The 19,857-nt window shown below is 44.4% G+C and overlaps 1 protein-coding gene across 1 annotated transcript; it reads right to left on the bottom strand.

The window, feature by feature from the left end:
- Positions 1–1,619: 1,619 nt before the first annotated feature.
- LOC104081669 (obscurin-like) lies at positions 1,620–16,670 on the bottom strand (the record flags this gene model as incomplete). Its single annotated transcript, XM_009584504.1, has 7 exons — positions 16,562–16,670; positions 15,898–16,167; positions 13,356–13,616; positions 8,881–9,183; positions 7,809–8,075; positions 6,273–6,548; positions 1,620–1,892 (listed from the first exon to the last, which is right to left on the bottom strand). Coding segments are annotated over exons 1-7 (1,759 nt in total), but the record flags the coding sequence as incomplete, so codon positions are not given.
- Between the last annotated feature and the right edge of the window lie 3,187 nt (positions 16,671–19,857).

Raw genomic sequence — 19,857 nt, 5'->3', positions numbered from 1 at the left:
GTTTTTTACCCAGTGAAGAGTACACCTGCAGTTCAAGATTACTGGGGTAACTCATTACCACAAAGACAGATTACTTCCCTAAGTAATTACTCCTAAGACTATCCCCTGACTGTGCAGTACTTCTTAGCACTCTGGAAACTTTTTATGGTGACATGTGAAACAAGGTGGAAGTTGCCCTAGCTAAGGTTTTGTTAACAGGCTATAACTCAATCCTTGTTCATCAAAAAGCTCATGGAGGTACACAATTAGTTAGCAGATACCAGTTTTCTTTGTCTGAGCCATGTGATGTTTCGTCATAGGGGTTTCAGGTGAGATTCACCTAAGCTACACATGGTCATCAAAAAGTTAGTTACCCAGTCTCAGGTAATCATGCAGGCTTCCTTTGTACTTGATGTTCAGACAAAGGCAGCTCCAGAAAACTTTTTAAATCTATCTTAGATAGCTCTCACCAGACAATATAAATCAGATGTTATAAATTGCCTTTTGGAGGTATCTTTCACTTTGCATCAATCAGTTCGGGTAGAGCCTGGTTGGCCCTTTTAGACCAATTTTTCAATGGGTAAAGTCAGGGACTATGAATTACACTCCAAGTGAAATTGCATAATGTTGGATTCTCAACCAAAGAGAACTGAAGGCAGGATGCAGAGAGAATACCTGAGCAAACGCCAGTTGTAAACTGGAAGCAATCCCTCTAGCTCAGTAAACCCTGTAGCAATCCCTCAAGACTAGTGCTGTGCTAGATTAATCAGCTCTGATGAGTTTTTAGGTAGCTGATGGACAGCATCATAGCAACATGGATGTACTGTTAGAGATGACAAGCACTCAGTCGTTACTTCTCTTAAACTGCATTGCATGTAGACACACCATGAGAAGCTTTCAGCAGAGTTTCAATTTGTAACTTCAGACTGGGTTAAAAATTAGGCTCCAGACATAAGTCAGAAAAACTCTTTCAGAAGAAAGGTTCCCACCAGGCTATGCAAATTGAATCAGTTTGAATTTCACAGATATTGAATTTCACAGATAAATTCTTGTGTCATTTTATACTCTGGCTCCATCCTGGACTGGAATGCATCAGTGACAGCCACGTGCTTTAGCACGTGCTTTATGCTGATGGGCATGTGCCGTGAACTAATGGCTTCACTTACAGTACCACAGGGAGATGTCTCAGAGATCACAGTGTCCTTTGGAAACAGCAGGAGACGCTTAACTCTCAAAATCAGGGGTTAAACTTGTCAAAGGTGGACACGGGGCTTTCACAGTAAGACTTTAGGACCACCTCGGTAAGGAGGTTCAAAGACAATGTATATGCTGAGGCAAACCCTGAGCTAAAAGAATAAAGGCCAGATGTGGCTCTCAGCCTGTTCAACCAGTGGGGTGTTTGAGTCATGATTCCAACCCTGTAAAAGCTTGTGCTGACTTGAATACATAACAGCATCGTTATATTATTTGTCCATATTGTGGATTTGCATAGGGTTCGCAGTCGGGGTCACAGTCTCTGAAATAGTACTGTGCAATCTTGGCCCAAAAAACTGGCAATCTACAAGGTAAGACAAGTATAATGAACCAAATCCTGAGTTTCTAACGCAGACTCGGATCCCATACTTGCATCACGAACTTACCTGAGACTTTTAAATCAAAAATAAGAGTGTCATCTCCAATTTTGCATGTGTATATTCCTTCATCTTCTTTTGTCACAGCCGAAGCCACAAGCTTATGCAGTTTTCCTTTATCTTCCATGGTGAATTTCTTGCTGGCTGTGATTTCTTTGCCATCTTTGTACCACTTAACCATGATGTTGGCCTCAGAGGTCTCAGAAACAAATTCAGCCTGTTTTCCAGAGACAGCCCTGATAACTCCTCCAGTTTTCTCTTTGTTTACGAAGTTTGCAAGTGCTGAAACAAAATACAGACACACAGCGCTGGTAAAGAATTGCGTGGACATCAGTAAATGTATACAACACTTTCACCTACATTAGGTATTAATTTATCATAAGACCAAATATGCATGTTTAATTATGGATCCAATCACTAGATTCTAATGCAAAAGCAGCCAAAATCCAGCCTTTGTAAACCATACACCTGATTATCATACGACCAAAAACTAGAGCACATACAACACAGGAGGCTGAGCCAAGGGGAGAGGAAGCCCTAGGCAATAGGGCTTTAAGAAAATATCTGGGAGAGGTGAGGAAAAATATGACACAAGCAAACGGGAGGGAAAGCAATGAAGGTTATTGAATCATTGTATTGTAACCACCTGGCAAATAAATCGACTCTAAAAGAGGTTAAAATGTAAATTAAATTATATTAAATTAGAAATCCATACAGATATCACATAGGACTGAAATGAAAAGAAATTTCTTCCTGGAAATTAACTGGAGCATAGAGGGTAAATAATAAATCTGGCACCATATTAACAAACAGTGGAATAATTGAGTCACCAATAGCCTCAAAGCAAAGATTCAAAAACCCACCAATATCTTAGCTAAAAATATGAGCCTAAAATCACAGTCCCGTTTTACTCTAGATAATGGAATTAATTTTCAAACATCTTCTTAACACATTATTTTAAAACAACACACACAACCAAATCACTTTATTGGGACTGTGCAATCAAAGCTACTAAAATAAAAGCCTTGATTATATATGCATTTTTTCCTTAATTTCAAGAACATGCATGCACAATACAAATTAACAACTCTCTGCAGAATGCCTGGCAAAAGCCGTTATTATTTTTCACTGCTGATACTGTAACAAACAGTTACAGTCCATGGTCTGGACCAGCTAAGCGTGACGCTCTCAGACTTTTGCTCCAAAGGTGGTGTTATCAGTGCTACGTCCTGGTGCAATACGTGGGGATTCTCCTTTAGCTCAAAGACTAAAGGATGGGTTTTGCATTTAGTTTCCTTGCTTTTAAGAACATTAGATTTCTCCAAGTCTGTGGTAGTGCTTTTAGTTACGGGCAAATATTTGGTAGGGAACCAATATTCACCAGCTTGTACAGCGGCAGAGTCTGGAGACCTAAAAATGAAGAGTGAATCGACTTGCCAAGCAGTGCACAGGTAAGAAAGAAAAAGAAAACCCCAGTCCCAAATCTCCCCCAGTCAAAGACTAAGAAATACCCAATGAGCAAACAAACAGGGAAAGGGAAGGGAAGGATGTGAAGGTGCAGCCAAGGGCCTCTCCGGTTCTGGTCCTCAAGAGACTCCGTTCAATCTCCAGCTTCTGGCAGGGACAGGAGCTTGCATGTGACCTCTCCAGGTCCCTACCAGCCCTGTTTTCTAGGGTTTACTAAGTCTGCTTATCAGAAGCAATACCTATGGGTAAAGAAGTCATACCAGAAGCATTTAAACCAGGGAAAACCTTTCTTATTGTTTTTTCCTGGGGCCTGTTTCCACTTGTTTCTCTAATGACTTATAATGGGGGAGCTTTCCCTTCAGTAGGATAGCACCACGGTCCTTCTCCTCTACCCAACCGCTTACACCCATGAAGCCTGCAGGGGCCAAACGCTGCTGAGACATCTACTTCTCCACCAGCATTAGTGGAACTCAGTCCACAGGTTAAAAGGTTTGGGAGGAAGAAGAGGGAGATAGGTTCATTCACGCACCTTCCCCTTCCTTAGAAAACCAGAGTGAAAAATACAACCGCGGCAATCTGAAGGAGACTTCTCGGATGTCCCTTTTCGACGCAGGAGGTCATGTGCCAGAGGACGCCTGGCACGTAAAGTCTCATGGCAGCGGAGGGACTGCCGTGACAAATGGCAAGTGCATTTTCTAGCGGGGCTCTTTTGGGCAGGAGGCCCGGCGAGTGACACACCTCTGGCCATGGCTCAGCACGGTGGCCTCTCGGCAGCCACGTGATGCCCGTGTGCCAGACACAGCTGACCTGCACATCAAATGATTCGCCAGCTAGCTGCCTCTGACTTACAGGAGGAACAGACAAAAGGCAGCGATGCTGAAAGAGGAGATGTATCAAAGCTGATTCTCCAGGAATCAAGCTACAAACAGCAGACGTTTAAGTTACAGCTTGTCAACACAGATTTTTAAAATAATAGCGTTGATTACTCATTTGATAGTCACATTACAGTGAAAAGCACAAGGAAACATCCATCAGCTAATTCAATTAAATCTGTGGGTAGATCTGCTAAAGAATGAAAAATGATGCTAAAGAGGCAGAGAGAGAGAAGAAAACCAAAATTAAGAAGTGTAGGCAGCAAATTCCTCCCTTCATAAATGTAGTCACCGTTTTTAATTAATTTTTTAGCTCTCTTCGCACCTCTTTTGAGAGTAACCAAGTGATTGTCAACTGCAAAACACACACATTACTCTGGGGCTTTGTTTCTACAGAGACTAAGGAGGGCAAGAAGCCAGCAGAATAAGATGATGAAGCACCTCATATGTACTCAGTGTAGAAACAGTGTGATCATTGCTGGGAAGAAGGTGAGGGGTGAGTTACGGGACGGAACACAGAAATCAAAAGGCTTGAAGTTCACAAAGCGAACTTGCCAGTTCAAAGCGAAATAGCTATGGAAAGCGAAATAGCTATGGAAAGCGAAATAGCTATGGAAAGCGAAATAGCTATGGAAAGCGAAATAGCTATGGAAAGCGAAATAGCTATGGAAAGCGAAATAGCTATGGAAAGCGAAATAGCTATGGAAAGCGAAATAGCTATGGAAAGCGAAATAGCTATGGAAAGCGAAATAGCTATGGAAAGCGAAATAGCTATGGAAAGCGAAATAGCTATGGAAAGCGAAATAGCTATGGAAAGCGAAATAGCTATGGAAAGCGAAATAGCTATGGAAAGCGAAATAGCTATGGAAAGCGAAATAGCTATGGAAAGCGAAATAGCTATGGAAAGCGAAATAGCTATGGAAAGCGAAATAGCTATGGAAAGCGAAATAGCTATGGAAAGCGAAATAGCTATGGAAAGCGAAATAGCTATGGAAAGCGAAATAGCTATGGAAAGCGAAATAGCTATGGAAAGCGAAATAGCTATGGAAAGCGAAATAGCTATGGAAAGCGAAATAGCTATGGAAAGCGAAATAGCTATGGAAAGCGAAATAGCTATGGAAAGCGAAATAGCTATGGAAAGCGAAATAGCTATGGAAAGCGAAATAGCTATGGAAAGCGAAATAGCTATGGAAAGCGAAATAGCTATGGAAAGCGAAATAGCTATGGAAAGCGAAATAGCTATGGAAAGCGAAATAGCTATGGAAAGCGAAATAGCTATGGAAAGCGAAATAGCTATGGAAAGCGAAATAGCTATGGAAAGCGAAATAGCTATGGAAAGCGAAATAGCTATGGAGCTCGCCCCAGACAATGTCTGACAACAGGCTAGACTGTCTTGAGTCAGGTTTTATACTCTGAACCTCAGTAGACATCTAGATGATACCCATGAGGAATGATCTGGGATATACTGGGGCTTTTCAGCCAAAACCTGGTCCCATTCAAGGCAGAGGAACCTCTCCTATGAACTAGTTCATAAAAGCTTGCACAGATGGGAAGGCTTGTAAGAGGGAGGCTTAACGCTGATGGTTTCAGGGGAAAGGTTCAAGTCTCTGTGTCTTGCTCTGGGAGTGGATGTGCCCACCAGCTAGGTAGCATGCAATCGGGAGGGAAGGGACTGCCTTGAAAACAAGAACAGCCGAACAACAGGGCAGCTATAAAACAGTGCTGGTTCAAATCTAACAAATGGCAATATTAAAAGAAAATGACATTTTGCTGTTTGTTCTATACAGTCCTCCATCTGAATACCTTGCAAATAGAAATGGGTCAAGCCATCCAATGTGCCCTGGAAAGGTCTGTTCTTATTCACCAGGGTATTGAGAGAAAACAAAAAACAAACAAATAACAAAGAAATCCCATGATGCCAAGATGATCTTGGTCCATCAGAACTTTAATCAGAGCTGAACTAGCTCCTCAGTGACTTGTCCGATATCACATAGCAAGAATAGGGCAGACGTGGGATCATGTCCTGCCCCTGCGGCTGAATTTCTTCATCACAAGAGCACCTTTTCACTACCCACCATTCAATCTCACGAAATAAGACGACGTCAATTTGAGTGAAAGCACAGCTCTTACCACTGAGACCCAAGTTTACTCCCAAGTTCTCCTACTCTGGGACTACAGACACTGTCAACGCTAGATGTTGATGGGGAGTTACCACAACCTCCCTGCACTGCCTCTGGAGCACTCCCTTTCTGTCCCTTGGTGACTCCATTGGCTTAGGGCAGGAGCGGGCCATTAATACAAAGCAGCCCAAGCGGTCACATACCTTTCACTGAAAGTTGATAGAGCATTTTATCCCCTTCACAAACGCACTCATAAACTCCAGCATCCTCTGCTGCAGTGTTGCGAATTTTCAGGATGTGCATCTTCCCCACAGTATGAAGTTCGTATTTTTCACTGGCCTTGAGCTCTTTCCCATCCTTCATCCACTTCACAGTAGCCTCTGTGTCCGAAAGCTCGGCCTGAAGTTTGGCTTCCTCCCGCAGCCGAGCGGAGACCTTTTCTACATCTCTGCTCCTGTTGGTAAATCTCACTGCAGCACCTGTCAGCAGCAAAGGTCTTGTTATTGCAAGTTACAGCGGGTTAACGTGTCCCTGATATGTGTCTGCCGTAGACCATGAGATCTTTGAAAGAGAATTAGGTCCTGTTCCTGCCCTCACACTCATGTCAATACCAAGCAATTTTTTCCAGTCCAAGAGACCCAACCTGGTTTTATTGTCAGAGTCACTAAGAAAAAGAAAAAAAAAGCAAAACTTTCTACTGATTAATAATATTCTAAACATGCTTCTGCAGAGATTGTCACCCAAAGTCAAACACATCCTTCCAGAATGAATGTCTATTCATTACCTTTTGCCATGCAGTGTAGGTAGATACAGATCTTATCGTCATTTCATAGAGGAAAGCTGGAGCACCCAACTCTCAATGCTAAATCGAGTTACATGATACTAACTTATACATCACACACATCTGTAAATACAAAGCGGTTTTCTTTGGCTTGATATAAAATGATAATGTGATGTGGTACTTGTGATACAGAAGAGCCCCACACAAGTGATTCCCCTACTGGTGTCCAGCACCTCTGGAGCCCTGCCTGGTTTGGTTTCTCACCCTGCCACCCCATGTGGATGCCTCAGACACCCTAGGCCATCTCAGGTGGCACTTAGCAGGTATGTTTAGACAGGTCAGTCAACCAAGTTCTGAGGTTTAGCTGAGGAGATACCTCTTTTTAACCCCGAGGTGTCTGAGCCAGCCTCCAAGCTCCTCTCATAGGCAGTGGGAATATTGTCAGTACAACCATTGGGGTCACCCAAAGGCACACACCTGCACGTGGACAGGATAAACAGCTCTCTGGGCTGGGCTCACTGCATGGATGAAAGGAAAAAAACTCCAAGAAAAAAAACTTTGTTAGTAACTAATGCTCCTTTACTTTTGAAAGGCTCCACTATAGTCAGAAAGACTAGCCAAACCTGGAGCTGAAATTACTAGTCTAAGGTGACTCAGTGGTAGATCTGGTGACAGAATCCACTCACTGATGGTTGTGAACTACAGAAATTCATGAGCTGATGTTAAGCAGTCTAGTTCAGATACCAAGCAGCTGGCTAGATCCACAGATTCACTCTGAGCTCTGTGCTGTCATGGTTAGGTCATTACCAGGACCCACATTAATTCATCTGATGCAATTTCAGGTACTTCCTATAGTCCAGGCATCAGTAAAAGCCTCCAGACCCAGTTCAGGGTCCCATCAGGTCATAGCAACCACCCCTTGACTGGAAGAAGAAAGGACAGTGATCAAGGTAAATACCTTTCACTCTCATCTTGGTGCTGGTGTCAACGTTATCGGCAACAAATTTCACTTCTGCTCCATCATCGTTCTTGGTGACATTCTTTATGATCAGGGTGTGAGTAGTTTGGGTTCTCTTAATGATGTAGGTCTCACTTTCCTGTAAGACTTTACCATTAAGATACCAAGTGCCGGAACATGTCGTCGTGAGGTCAACAGTAAAAAGGGCATCCCCTCCAGGTACAGCTTCAACAGTTGTCAGGGGGGTTTTCACAGCCAGGACTGGTTCTGGGGAAGAAGAACAACACGTATCTCTGAGACCAAAGGACAGAAGACTGCCATGCTGGAGAATAGTCCTTCCTAAGAACGAAGCTCTTGGGGTAAACAAGACAGGAGAATAAAATCCTGCAGCCTTATACAATTTGCATGCACTGAAGGCAACGCATGGTTGGTCAACAGGATTTGATTTCTACAGCTGCAGGTGACTGACTTCTGGCATTAGGGCAAGTCCTCTTTCTGCACGGAAAGAGCAACAGGCATATTTTACTTTTCCCCTAAGATGTTTAAAGGCATAACAAGCCTGAACCACCAACGAATCAAAGGAAGAAGCAATCCCATTGCTCGCAATGATTCTATTGGCACCCTAGAAATAAAGTAAACCCCCCATATTTCTCCTAGTAACTCTAAGATTAAAGAGAGACTGACTGGAACCTGGTTTTCATGACAGTATGATCATCCATAAATATTCTCTAGGTGCAAGTTTGATATCTCATTTATATACTGAAAATTATATTATAAGCCCACTTCAATTTTTCCTTTCATACCAGGTCTAGAAGAAGCACTTACAGGCTTAAGGTCCATTGCAGAGAGCTCTGCCTCTCACACAGCCTGGTGTGAGATATTGGAATATAAGCCTACTCAAAGCTCTATCACAGAAACCCAACCATCACGTTGGCAACGGTCAGTGGTTGAAACGAGAAAGGTTTTGCTGTGCTATTGCTCTATCCTCCTCAAAGTCATGAGATACGTCTTTAGAGCACCCACATGGCAGATCAGCACAGACTGACCCATTTTATGACGGTTTTGTGCTCACCAAGGTGCATGCTCCCTGGGAACTCCAGGTAGGGGCTCTGTCCATAGGCGTTGACTGCAGACACTCTGAACTGATAGTCAGCCTCTTCTGACAGGTTGCTCACCGTGAACTCTGGGACAGGGACATGAGACTCGTGGCACCTCACCCAGGTAAAGCCAGTTAGTTTCTTGCGTTCCACAACGTAGCCATCGATTGGAATGGGGCGGTCCATCTTCGGAGGGGACCATGCTAGCGTCACTGAGGTTTCTGTTTTATTTTTCACCACAGGGTCAGCTGGGGGTTGGGTGGGAGGTTTTTTGGGAGCTGCACAAAGGGAAAAAAAAAGAAAACAGAGCAAGAAGTTTATGTCAGAGCACAAAAGCTACTGTGCCTCACTGTGCCTACTGTGCCTCACTGAAAAAGCTTACACCGGACTAAAAGCTACTTTTGCTTAATAAACCTCCATAAAACATTGATGTGAGATGGAAAAGCAAGAGAATGGACAGAAGACGTTTTTGGACTACACAAAAATGTACAATACGCCTACCTCCACAGCTAAACGTGTGATTTCAACACAATGTTACAATTGTCTGCACAGACAGAGAGTCTACAATGAACAATTCATAGGCTTAAATTTTCAGTGCTAGACACAGACCCACACCACTTCCTATACAGCTCCTGGGCAAAGCAGACTAACACTCAGCTTGTTATTTTCACTCAGAAGATGGGTAAAACCACCATCAGAGGTTGTTCAAAATTCTGTGCACTAAATTCCTGTTCCACTTCCCTGGTGTGAATCCAGGCTAAAAAAATAAATAAAAATGAAAATACCTCAATGGGATTACTCTGGCAAGGTGGCACAATTTTGCCCTCCTTACTAGACATCATTGCACAGGGATAGTTGCACTAATATTGTAAGTCTGCTGGTATTTATCTTCTGTCAGAATTTCAACCATACACGTCCCTGCAGTCAGGAACATAGATGTGCCTGGGAGAACCAATGCGTGGCAATGTACGCGATATTTTGCAATGCTTTACACACAGATGTGGCATCCTGTGCAGCAATGTAAATCCACCCCATAAAAAGCAGCCTCTGCCAGGAGTCTATGTCCTCCATTTCTTCTCAAGAATCTGTTCCAACCATACACTTAAACATTTCAGCCCAGATCCTCAACGGGTTTCAACAAAGAGCTGCTAAACATTGTGCAACTGGGACATTTTAGAGATATAAGATAGATATGAATAAACAGTGCATGGGTTTTAGAGTTATGGAGATCTCTGTTGCTTGTTACACAGGCTTGGCTGTTCTCTGCAGCCTCTTTCATCTGGGTATCTGTCCTCTGTCCTGCTTCTGAATTTTGTGCTAACCCCATTCAGAAAGCCTTTTGTAACTTTGTCTACCAAGAATGATAGCTGTCATTGGTGATCTCTCGTTTAGTAATTTATGCAGAGCCAGGTTTTGGGGTTGGGGAATTAACTTCAAAAGGAAATGACAAAGAAATGTCCCCACCGTGAGACCCTACAATCAAGGAGATGTGGCTATTTTACAGTACCTGAGGTCACAAATGTACCCCTGCAGGTATTTGCATAATGACAATTTACGTTCACCCTCTCATTCGTCTTGAAACCTTTAGAGAAGGCTAAAATCCCATCAAAGTTATTCACTATGTTCTGCCACTGATACGGTCAAGAGGCTAGGAATTATCTGATATGCTTTAGTTACACACCTACTGACATGGTAAAGGATTCATTTCATTTAAATTTGGCTATCAAAGTTAGGTGTCTGGGTTAAGTCAGTCATCCAGACTCCAACTGTAATCCCATGGAGCACAGCACACTCGGGAGCAATTAATTCCAGCTTAAAGAAGGTGTGTGAGACGGGTGAAATGAATCACACATTGCAGATGCTTGAGTATTCATGACTATAGCTGGAGCCTGTACGATGACCCTAGACTAAAAAAAACAAACTCTGGGACAACTGATCTTCTCTCTGCCTCAGTTTACCCATCTGTAAAATGGGCGTAGTAACAAGTCAAGATACTAAGCAAATAATATGTAATCATTGCTTGCTTGATAAATGTTATTAAAACAGCCAACACCGATCTTGTCCAGCTATTGAAAAAGATGTGAACATAGCACACAGGATTCTTCAAGCAGCTAATCAGATATGCATGAAGTGTAAAAATAGGAAATCTCAATGCAATACACTTTTCCTTCATAACATAAATAGACACAGAAGTGTTTTGGGGTGCGCAGTTACCAGCCAGTCAGAGATGGATGCCAAAGGTCCCATTAGTGTAGCATTAAGCTGAAGACTAGACCCGGGAATCAGATCTCTTGACCTTACCATCAGAAACCGTAATGTAATATTTTGTTCAGAGATACCTCTTTGTGGGAAGGCAGCTTCTTACCTTCTTCTATTCCATGAATCAACACTTACTTCATAATTTAAACAGCAGAGTCTGAAATCAAACTGAACGTTGCCGTTCCCATTGAATAGGTGCTTGGTTGAATGTTAAAGATTTCCAAATACCTTAGAAACCATCACAATATTAAGTGCGACACCTCAATTTTTCCTCATTTTAGCTCAATAGAATCATAGAATAGAATCATAGATCATTATGGTTGGAAAAGACCTCTAAGATCATCGAGTCCAACCATCAACCCAACACCACCATGCCCACTAAACCATGTCCCTAAGCGCCTCATCTGCACGTCTTTTAAATACCTCCAGGGATGGTGACTCCACCACTTCCCTGGGCAGCCTGTTCCAAGGCCTGACCACTCTTTCAGGAAAGAAATTTTTCCTAATGTCCAATCTAAACCTCCCCTGGCGCAACTTGAGGCCATTTCCTCTCGTCCTATCGCTGGTTACTTGGGAGAAGAGACCAACCCCCACCTCGCTACAACCTCCTTTCAGGTAGTTGTGGAGCGCGATGAGGTCTCCCCTCAGCCTCCTCTTCTCCAGGCTAAACAGCCCCAGTTCCCTCAGCCGCTCCTCATCAGACTTGTGCCCTAGACCCTTCACCAGCTTCGTTGCCCTTCTCTGGACACGCTCCAGCATCAGAATGCCCCAACCAAGTTTAGATAATACAGCAGTTATAAACTTTTATTTAAAGATTTCTTTTTAGCACTCCGTAATTGCAATTTGGAGGTGATGGTGGGAGAAAAAAGGTATTATTCTTCCCAAATGGTGACTAGAGTTCGTGACTTGTTCACATGCAAATTGGAACTGCAGCAGAGCCAGAAACCACATGCAGTTGTCTGCCTTAAATGAAGCAGCTTTTGCCTATGAAATGCAACGCCATCAAAATAAAGCTTCATAAAATTAGGCAACTTCACCAAAATTTCATTTCTGGTCCAATCTCAACTACACTGCACCTGCTGCTACTGCTCTGTCAAGAGAAACCCTTGCTCAGATCAGATGTGCCAGCTGAAGGAATTCTCCAGCCTGCATATTATAGTCAGTCTCCCCAAGTAAAGCTAATCAAGACAGAGGTCCCCTCTTTCAGCGTAGCTACCACCAATTCACAGGGTCTTCCCAGCTTTGTCATGTCAAAGAGAGGATGAGAGAGGACACGGCTTTGCTGGTCTCCACAAAAGGAAGGAAACTATATTTTCAGGAGGAGGCATTTCCCCTTTTTCTTGCCGTGTTCTGTTTTTTTAATATATCTATTTTACTTCAATGTAAACAGCTTAAGAAGCTAAAATCAAAGTAAGATGTTTCAAGTCTGCTGAACGCTTGACTACCCCCAAAATGCTTCATGTGCATGTGTGTAGATGTTCCTTCACAGAGGTTTTTGCTTGCTAGAACAGAAATACTCTGCCAAAAATGTTCAGGGCACCTATCTACTTCCCTATCACAGCCAGCATACCCACAAGGTGCCTTCATATCTCTGTAGACTCAAAGACCTAAGGAAGAAACTGGATGCTCACTGACTTTCCCCTCCAAATCCTCAGCGAAGAGAGAGAGAGGTAAGTGGCCCCCATGTGCTAGAAGAAGTATTATCCCCATAGCAAGAATTGATAAAAGCCCCTCAAAGAAACCGATAATTTTGGAAAATGGAGGTCAGCATATAGGTGGAGCACCCGCAGTGCTCTGTGTACAATGAAGTAAGGCGACTGCAACATACGCAACTTAAACGATGTTTTCCAGGCACCTTCTGATGGGGAGAACATGCATGTCCCTTACCCCATGTTTTACTCAGTTATCGGTTTACATTCACTCCAGCACGAAATGAAAATGGTTCGGAGAAGACACAGGTTTGTGCTGTGCTCTTTCCCCAGGACTCTTCTTCTCTCTCTGTTTTGATCTCTCCATAACATTTCATAAAGCTACCGTTCAGGCTGTCGGCCTTTTGTGGCAGACATCAAACCTTCTGCTGTCTTTGGACAACAAACCTACCATGGCAGTACCTAAAACAACTGTGCTATCACGGGAGTACCTGCTTGCTAGGGAAGACCTAACACCAACGCCGAATAAAAGTGAAGCTTACTGGTCACAGTGAACTGGGTAGAAGTCCTGCTTTCATCAGCCAGGAAGGCAATCTCACCAGCATCTTCCATCTTACACTCTCGGATGATCATGGTATGTTGCTTGCCAGAGCATGTGATGGAGATTCGATCACTGGGTTTCACTTCTTCTTTATTTTTCAGCCATTGGATGTTCTGGCATTCGTTGTCCAGCTCCACACAGAAGATGGCTGTATCATTTATGAAGACCGCAGTCTTTCGTGGAAGTTTTTTAATGATGTTCCCTTTAAATAAGAAATTAATTATGGTCAGCAAACAGCAAATATTACAGTCTCTGGCAACACTGGAGCATCCAGACTACAACAGGACTAGCCAACAGCTCTCACCTAACCAAAACATTGGAGACACTATGCAGACATCCCTAAGTTAATTCCTGGGCTCTGAGTTATACAGAACAGATAATCCCAAGGACTCATTTTGGCCTTCAAAGAGAGAAAAGCAATCTTGTTCGACTACGGTCACTCATGCTTCTAGCCTAACACGCGGAGTCTGCTGTTGGGTAAACACAAGGTACGTGGCCTTGCCAAGAACAGATTTGACAGTGATACGGCTTTCATTGCCCGCATATGCTGGGAATTCAAATTAAAACTTTGCTAAAGTAGGTCAGTCTTAAACCAAACAGGTCCCTCACCTGTCTTTGGGATTTTGCCTCCATCCAAGTTACCAGTAACTTACATGACCAAGACGGCAAACACACCAGTCACCTGAATTAATAGAAAATACACTGAAAACCTCAGATTTCTTCTTAGAGTCAACCCAGAAATTCATATGGAATGAACTTTACTTATTTGTGTCCTTTCCAAGTGACTGTGATGATTATCACTTATTAGAATAACCTCAAAGTTACAAGATATTCACAGGAAAGCTTGGACAAAGCATCAGGGAACCACCCCTATGGACAGGTGGTGACTGGCTCCAGCCCTGGAACTGTCCCTGCGAGGTAGAAGAGCCCTCACCCAGGCAAAGCACCTAGAGCTATTTAATGAGAAGCAACGCTGAACTCCTTCGCGAAGCAACAGATCAGGCACATGTTTCATCAGTAGGATTCAAGACCCTGATTCTCTGCTCATCCTCCCCGAAGCTTGGCCATGTGTCTGCTCCTTGGCCATCGGTCAGTCTCCCCGACCCTGCAGCCCTTTGCATCCTGCCAAGCTCTAGCATTTGCCCAACCTCACCCTGCTCTCTCGAATCTTCTCCCCCCGGGGCAGGCACAGGGCTCCCCAAGAAGGGCTCTGCCTCCTTTCCCTCCTGAGAGCTCCACCTGGCTCAGTCACTCTCTTTTTTAGTGGAACATGCCGTAGTACCGTAGCACACACAAGTAAAACAAATACCAGCTGTCCTGCCAGGGCCAAACATGCTTACAGTGTTTGGCTGGTCTAGCCCTAACAGAAGGTGTAACAAAAAGACGTCTGTCTCAACCCTCCCGTGTCTCCGGACTAAATTTCCCCTTCTGCCTCCGCCCACGTGCACTCTCATCTCTTTGCTAATGACACAAAAAGGAATTTGCACAAGGATGCATGGCACCCAGCTGTCTTGCACCAATTTACATAGCGGAAAACTTCTGGTTTCACTAGGAGTAAAGTCAGGCTTCAAATGAGACAGGACAAGCGCAATCCTGTTACGACTACAGGTCTTCAGTTCATGCTACAGGAGATGTCAATGATACCAGCATAAGCATCATCAAAATAAAAATTACAGGTCCTGGAGTTGCATGGGTAGGTTCTTATTCATACAGCAAGTCATGGAGTTCAGAACTGATGGCCCCTTCTGCAGACATGCCCGTGTCTGATGTGGACGTCTGCTGGCTGTGAGACACCTACACCATAGAGGTTCTACACCTTGCACTTCAGTCCTAAACCACCAGAGTCAGGCGACTTGGACATGGATCTATATCTACGTTTTGCTGCTTTTTCATCAGCTTTCCAAACTCCAGAGAACAGGTCCAGATGTCAGAGATCTGGAGCGTGGATCTGGTTTCCAGTCTGACACCATACTGGTGCTGACTGCAGCCTGACCACACATCGGACCATAAACCACAGCTGCTAAGCCAGCTTCCCGGTGTGGTCAGCACCGCTCTCGGACAAGATTCACCGTTGTGTTCACCAGACACCAGACAAGACGCATGTGAGACAGTGCCAGGGGATTCATCTGATGCTTGGGATCATGTTAAGGAAAGTCTACAGTGCTGGGCTACAGCTCAAGGACTTTGCCTTCTAGGAAGCCCCTTTAAGCATAGGTCCCCACCAGGTGACATATTGTGTGCAGCAACACAACCTGTCCCTGCTCCGTGACCCTGTGTCCCAGACACACCCTGGCAGGAGACCCAGGGACCCACCGACCCACCACAGGGCTCTCCTCTCACACCATAAGGGAATCCGCTGTTCTTCACCGCACACATACACGCGGTAAATGACATTCACGAGGTCGAGTCTGGAGCCTCATGCGTGAATCTCAGACTTGGTAGGCAAGGCTTGGCCGATCTGAAATAGCAAAACTCTTTCTTACCTTGGACAGTCAACTCTGCAATGGTCCTGCTCCCTTCTTTCATTTCACAGATATAGACAGCATCATCATCTGCGGTGACGTTCTGGACAGTGAGCCGGCGATACGTGCCCTCTTCTTCGATGTTGTATTTCTTGCTCTGTCGGAGTTTGGTTTCCTCCTTGAACCAAGCCGTCTCTGTACTTGGAACAGGCACTTCACATTGGAAGGTGGCAGATTCCTTCTCCCTCACTTCAAGATCCTTCAGTTTTTCCTTGAAGGGTATTGAGGGTTCTTAAGAAGATAAAAACAGAAAGCAGGAACAAGAGGTTATGATGGTCTGGGGTAAGAGGTATGCAAATAAATAAGTCTGTAGAAAAAAATTAAACATTAACACTCCTTATTAATGATATTGATTTGTCCTGAGCTGCCATCCAAACTCATAATCAAGCCCTACTACAGTAGGTATTCTGCTCTCAAAAAAATCTTAGATCCCAGCAGAAGTATTTTAAGGACTTACCTAAAAATGAAGCAGTATCAGTCTGCACTGCAGAACCTGCCCCACAACACCACACAGAGGAGTTTGCTCTAATCCAAAGCAATGTGAACAAGTTGGTGAAGCATCAGGCTAATAAATTCTGCTCTTGTGGCCTGCTTGTCCTCCAGCCTGAACATCTCTGCACCATACCTTGTCGCTTACTGATGCCAACAAGATGAAGGGCAGGGCTCACCCAGCCTGACTCTATACATAGCAACTGCCGCTTCACCTCAGAGTAAAAGCCCTTAAAAGTAATCATGCTACAGGTGGGTAAATAGCAAACAAGCTGGTCATAGGGGGAGGGCACAGGGCAGCAGTTCTAGGTGAGTGTGAGCAGCTGAGCTGGTCAGCTGGTGCAAACCCCAATGTTTTAGGGGTCTTGCAGCAGAAGGGAGCTCAGCAGAGCCATCTGAAAGGGCACAGCAAGGTGAGCGGTGGCTGTGCACAGAAGGACAGATGTGAGGGAAAGCACAGAAGTAACTCACGGAGGAGTTTTCTGTTGTCCCCACCAGCACCAAAAGCTCTGTATCAGCTTTTGTCAATGACAATAAAAGAACTAGAGAAAGAGCCCAGGTCTCCCAATTGCCTCTGCTTTCCTCCAGCAGTTGGGCTGCAGAGCTCTGGCTTAGGGAGGAACCAGAGTGTAGATCAAACATGCAAAACAGCTGCACGGCAGCGAGGGAAAACATTTCACCAACAGAACAATGTTTAATTCCAGTGACAGCTGCGCCGTGAAATCATCCTGATACCCCAGCACTAAACTGGAGAAAGGGGAGTTGGACTGAAGAGGACAGCCGGTGGTCACAGCCACGGGACTGGTGCCACAGTCATGTCACAGACTTGGATTAGCTAGTGCTGATGCATCACCACTCATGCTTCGTGAGAGATCACGTCTTGACATGTACCTTCATCTTCTAATAACTACTGCACCAGCTCCCAGCCTTTTTTTGTGACTCCATGCTCCCTGACCACACACACACTCCCAGGCTGGTGATTTCATGTGGTCACTAGCAGTCAGTAATGCCAAGTGTTAGTCTAAGGGTCAAACAGGAGGGGACTTGTCTTAGATTTATAAGCCCATGCCCACGGTGGCACATCCCACTCAGAGTCTCCGTGGTCTAGAGGCTGGAGAAACACAAATCGAGGCTGGAGAAACATCCCACATCCAACCTTTGATGTCCAGGAGCCTCCATTTTATAAAATTCAGATCTGGTAGCTCAGTGTATAACTGAGTCCGTTACCTGCCCTCTCCTGCCCCACCGTTTGGACAGGAGCTGCTACAGGAGCAGAGCTGTCTTTGATCTGGTTTGCTCTTTTCTGAACTCACGCCCTAGAAACTCATGCGTTCAGTTTTGCAGGTCTTTTATTCAACCCCTGGCGCAGCCACGATTGCAGCTGTCACATAAACACCTCCAATCGTTTCTAGCTGAGCACAGCCTGGATAGAGATACCAGACTCTAAGGGCTTGACAGGACACCTGGAGGGAGCAATGCTATCTACTACCTGGGTTGTTATCCTGAGATTAAAACCTGACTGGGAACCCATACAATACCTTTAGGAACAGGAAGGTGACTCTAGCTCACCATATCAACTTGGTTATTTTCTTACAAAATGTTTTGCCTTAATGTACCTCAATTTAAGGCAAGTCAAAGTCTTGCCTTGAAAAGCCTTCAGCTACGGTTGCACAGACCTGCTCTGCCCGCACTCCACATGTTAATTATCCTTTTTTCTTTAACCAACAGGCAACTCAGACTCCTGCCCTGCAGTCCCATATATCACCTCTGGAAGCACCCCATGTAGTCAGGGGGAATGAAGCAGTTGTAATTCTCATGCCGTGGGAACAAGCAAGAGGATGAGATCAAGAAAGCATTGATCAGAAGGATGCCAGCCTCCAGGAGCTGGATGTAGCGTTGCTGTGTGAGGTAGGAGGGAGTCTGGAGATGACACTGAGAACACATGGACATGCCCAAGGGCCAAAAAGAAATACGAGGTGCGCCTGAGAAGCACACAAGTGTATTTCCATCCTTGGAGCAACTGGCCATGTCATTAACCCCTCTCCCTTTACAGTCACTGAGCAGTATCTAAGGTTAAAAAAAAAAAAAAAAAGCTCCTCTAGGAAAAAGCTCTTAAATGTACAAACCCAGAACAGAACAGAGTAGAGTAGAATACTTTAGTTGGAAGGGACCTACAATGATCATCTAGTCCAACCGCCTGACCAACTCAGGGCTGACCCAAAGTTAAAGCGTGTTGTTAAGGGCATTGTCCAAATGTCTCTTAAACACTGACAGGCTTGGGGCATCGACCACCTCTCTAGAAAGCCTGTTCCAGAAGAGTTGGTTGATTCTTTCGTACGTGTTGCAGTAACAGCACTGCTTTTCCAGCCAGGGAAAGTAGGTGCAAGGCTATCTTTGGCAGCTTGGGGCTACAGATATCCTCTGAAAACAACTTTGCTTTCATCCTGCTGACCTGTGCACACACATCTTATCTCACTCTGAATGGGGCTTCAGAGAGACAGCAGCTGATAAACTGAATCGAAGCCTGGGATTCACGCAGCCCACTGCTTTTTTTGCTTTGGAGATGTGGGAGAGGCTCCAAAACCCACCAGCCTTCTCTTCCCGAATATATCCTTCATGCTTTTTACATCATCTACCTGGTCAGACAAAGAGGGTTAATTTTGATCAGGGGATTACAGAAGGACTACAGAGGTCTCTTGAGTAGGCATCCCAAACAATTCATCTGGCCCATAACCAGCCCCCTGCCCAGGTCAGAGAGATGCTCAGAGAGGTGGCCACGGGGAAACGGTGTCTCCAGCTGATCAACAGGCAACCCAGATCTCAGGGAAAGATCTGTGAAAGGCAGGTGGCTCATCTTCCTTGTTAATAGACTAATCAACACAGCCCGACTATATAACCATATACTATTTACATGAAGAAGACTTGTTCTAAGGATGGAAGCACTAGACTTTACACCAGCCTTTCAGTGTATTTTAACTAGCTTAATGTGAAAACAAATAAATACACTTATTCTCCCACTGGCCAGCATGGTGAGTTCAACAGAGATCTCTGTTACTCTCTTTCACCCCACGTTGCTCTGACAGACCCCAGTCTGTCAGATTTTGACATTTACATTGCAAATTCTCTAACGTAGGGATCCTCTCTTACCTATTTGTACAGCACCTAGCACAATTCAGAAACATTTTGTGCTGTAACTACTACAGGCACGTCAGGAAGAGCTGCTGCAAATAACAACATTGTATTTGATCTGATAAACTCCATAAATATTGACTGCTCGTTTCCAAATGACTATTTGTCATGTATTACCCTTTTACAAGCTAATTCTCAATGTAAGGTCATGTTAAGTATGACTAATATGGAAGACAAAGCCATTTGGCTATCAACCCTTTTCCTTATTATCCAAAATGTTCATAATATCTGAAAATGTCCTTG

This window comes from Fulmarus glacialis, unplaced genomic scaffold, assembly GCF_000690835.1.
Source record: "Fulmarus glacialis isolate BGI_N327 unplaced genomic scaffold, ASM69083v1 scaffold6309, whole genome shotgun sequence".
Lineage (NCBI taxonomy): Eukaryota > Metazoa > Chordata > Aves > Procellariiformes > Procellariidae > Fulmarus > Fulmarus glacialis.
This window is presented reverse-complemented; position numbering and strand designations above follow the sequence as displayed.